This window comes from Morone saxatilis, unplaced genomic scaffold, assembly GCF_004916995.1.
Source record: "Morone saxatilis isolate NCDOM2014 unplaced genomic scaffold, NCSU_SB_2.0 Contig0, whole genome shotgun sequence".
Lineage (NCBI taxonomy): Eukaryota > Metazoa > Chordata > Actinopteri > Moronidae > Morone > Morone saxatilis.
This window is the reverse complement of record NW_023339650.1, coordinates 9,211,871-9,215,429: the sequence shown is the minus strand read 5'-3', so window position 1 is coordinate 9,215,429 and position 3,559 is coordinate 9,211,871. Positions and strand designations below refer to the sequence as shown.

Genomic DNA, 3,559 nt, shown 5'->3' with positions numbered 1-3,559 from the left:
TGCCCCAAGCCTCAGCAGCAACACACACAATTGTACAGAAGCATAAGAGGGAATGAGAAAATGAGGCTTCAGGGCAGGGACTCTTTATGTGTGTGTGTGTGTGTGTGTGTGTGTTTATGTCAGCAACTGAAGGAGTTTTAGAAAGGGAATTTGTGCAAGCATGCAAACCTCTACAGGTATCCCTGTATGTGCATGTTGTTGTTTTTGTGCATGTGTCCATGTACATGTATGTACACTAAGACCCTTAAGGGCAAAAACAGGAGAATGAGAGTGTATAATAATAATAATACTGCAGGGTTCCCTGAGCAGCGTGTAAATATGGATACAATGGAAATGCACTATGCAATTATGGCTGACTTCATGCATTTTTCACTCGCTGGGAGAACAGGGTGAGAGAGGGGGAGATTAAAGAGAGAGAAGGGGAGAAATTCGGAAAGAACAAACAGGAGAGGGGCAACTGGGAAAGGAGAGAAAAAAGGAGAGGGCCGGAGAAGAAACGAGAAGGGGGAAGAGGTGAGGAAGAAATGAATATTTAGAGGGGGAAGAGAGGAAGAAGAAAGGTAGAGCAGGGGGGGAGGAATATGAGGAAAGGGTACATTCAGAGATGAAGGAGCAGGAATAGAAGGGAGGAATGGGTAAAGGAGAGAAGCAGAAGAGGAGAAGAAAAAAGTAGGTATGGAGAAGACAGACAGGAAAATATTTAAGATAGAGAGGAGAAGCCAGAAGAGGGTGGGTAAACTGTAGAAAAAAGGGACAGGAGAGAGAAATGAGACGAGAGAAGAGGAGAAGAAAAAAGGCAAAAAGAGGTGTAACACAAGAGAATAAAGGAAAACAAAGAAGATGAGGACTGGAAGCAGAGTGAAAAGGACGAAAGGAGGAGACAGAAAGGGGAGAGGAGAGTCACATGTCATGCACAGAAACAAACAGACACAAGGGTGTGCTCTATCCCTTTCTTTACCTTTCTCTTTTCCTGACATAGTACACACAGACAGACTAATATACACACACACACACAGACAGTAATCTCCATTCTCTAAATTCTGAAATGCCTGATTGATTATGACAGAATTCAGAGGATGTCTTCCTATGTCTTACACTAGAATATCACCACACACTGTCACCCTCTTCTCTGGCACACACAGAGACACACACAAACACACGTACACACACACACTTTGCTTTTCTGTCATCTTGTCACCCCCCTGCCACGAGCACAGGGGAAAAACACTATTCGGCTTTAGGAAACAAATTAATTCACGTGTCGGGGATCAACTCTCTGACTGGGAGCTAGCAGAAAGCCTCTGACAGCCCTGCTGCTCTTCTCCCCAGAGCATTTTATGAAAACTTGTTTTGGGAAGTAGAACTTTAATGCTGTATCTAATGAATCCCAGTGAAAAAAAACTTGATGTTTTAGCAATATGCCACAATGCAGAAGCAGAGTTACAGTGACATTTCTCATCTCTGAACTTCAAAAACCTAGAGATACCCAATGCTTAGTGAAGTGACTGACATTTTGTTCTTCAGTTTGATCTCTCAGCTCTGTATTTGCACATACTTTAGCATTCAGTGAGTGCACTCTAAAGTCAGGGAGAATTGGTGGGTAAGCACAATATCACTCTCAATCGATGCTTTTTATCATAAGCCCAAACACTTTCAACACAGACAGCTCCAAACTGAATAGGAAGTGAGGACAATTACAGAGCACAGCAAAAAGCACAGTGGGTTGTCAGGCAATGAAGCTCATTTAACAATAACTACTCCAGCAGCAATCCTTCCTCATAGAGTTACTATGCCAATGATAACATGGTTTAAGAAAGATGCTATTCCTCAAACAAAGGTATAAAAAGAGAATAAAGGCAAATCAGTTATCTTCTACTCTTAGATGCTGTAGGGGGAAAAAAACCTGCAAAATGCCTGAAAGCCCACACAGGGAGAAATAAATTTGTCTCTCAATTTAAGTTTTGAAGATGAAAAGCAGTGAGACTCACTTTTAGTGGCATTTATATTCTGATAATCTACCTGTTCAATTAGAGACTGAAATAGTTTTTTCCTAAAATGCCTCTCACCTCTGTTGCAGAACGGGCCATCATAGGCAGTGGTGGTGCAGTCACACAAGTAGCCATTATACTTCTCCACGCACTTCCCTCCGTTCCGGCAGTACATCCCAAAACTGGTACAGTGGCCTTGGCAACCGGGCTTGACCCCAGGCGTGACCTTGGCCCTCTCTTCCAGGTCGAGGGTGATGCCGTTCATCCGTAGGGCTCGGATACAGCCCAGGAACCCCCTCTGCCCCCCTGCAGCACCTGAGGAGCAAGGGAAGGTGGCATCAGTGTAGCATTGGGAGATAGGAAAGAAAACAAATAAAGAAAAAGGAAGGGAGGACTAGTGGAGGGTCACAGAAGTCATTTTGAATGCAAGACGCCGTTTTAATCTCTTTCAGAAGGGTTAATATCCCAACGCCTGGAGGAAGCCACTGATGTCACGTTAATCGTTCCGACTGTGATGCCGTTCTTGAAACAACCTTCAACTCGTTTGATTTCTTCACTAATTAAAACAGCCTAATGAACACTATGTCTTAATGAACATCTCACAAGCATACACACACACGCAAATGGATGCATGAATGCACTTATAGTACATACAACAGACAAAAATACACACAGTTACAACACACCACACACAGCGCACCTGACTCGAACGAGTCAATATAAGCATTAATGCTTAGCCTTGGGGTGTCAATAGCCGTTCCTCTAAAGTGCTTCCATCGTCATTCTGGCCTTGCACCATTACAGTCTAACTACCCATTAACTTGGACAGAGTATGGGTGTTAAATAGATTAATGTGAACCTAAATGACTATAGCAATAAACACACTCATAAACATACACCCACAGGTATAGATTCAAACGTACACAAGCACACCCACAGAGGTTACAATGTATGGATAAACACACGATGCACACTACACACTATCATACAATGATGCACACTATCATTAACAAGAGCCAAGGGGCATTTTAGTTATTAAAACCTCTCAATTGCATCCTTTGGATTACAGAGAAGTGTCCATTCAGGAAGACATGATAAGGAGACTTGAACACATACTGTTTCCTCCCCCAACAGCTGCATTCTCACACACACACACACACACACACACACACACACATCTGCTAGCTTAGCCACACAGATACAACACAGATATAATGAGATCACTAATACATGTTTTTTGATTTTCTCAAGCCAATACATTATTCACATATTAGGATGCAGCTGAGCTTTCACATGCTTTCTCCACTTTCCATTCCCACACCGGATTTGACTTTTAGTAGACCTGTTAATTAATCTATTTTGTACCACTGATTGGCTGGAGGTTTCTGCCACCTGTTTACCCACGTCTAAATCAGTCTCTGATTAAACGGACAGCAGGCTCTGAGGCCTGCGGAGACCAGGGCAGACACGTACACAGGCAGAAACACACACACACACACACACACACACACACACACACACACACACATACCCATACACAGGTGCAGTCAGTTTCTGTATAACTCACAAAT

General features: G+C 43.1%; 1 protein-coding gene across 1 annotated transcript in view; it reads right to left on the bottom strand.

Annotated features, from left to right (window-relative positions):
• The window catches only part of LOC118324365 (contactin-associated protein-like 2), a 32,147-nt gene that overhangs the window by 5,278 nt on the left and 23,310 nt on the right, over positions 1-3,559 (bottom strand). Inside the window, exon 6 of the mRNA XM_035656676.1 lies at positions 2,067-2,303. Within this exon, the coding sequence (XP_035512569.1) occupies positions 2,067-2,303 (237 nt within the window). The remainder of the gene's footprint in view (positions 1-2,066; positions 2,304-3,559) is intronic.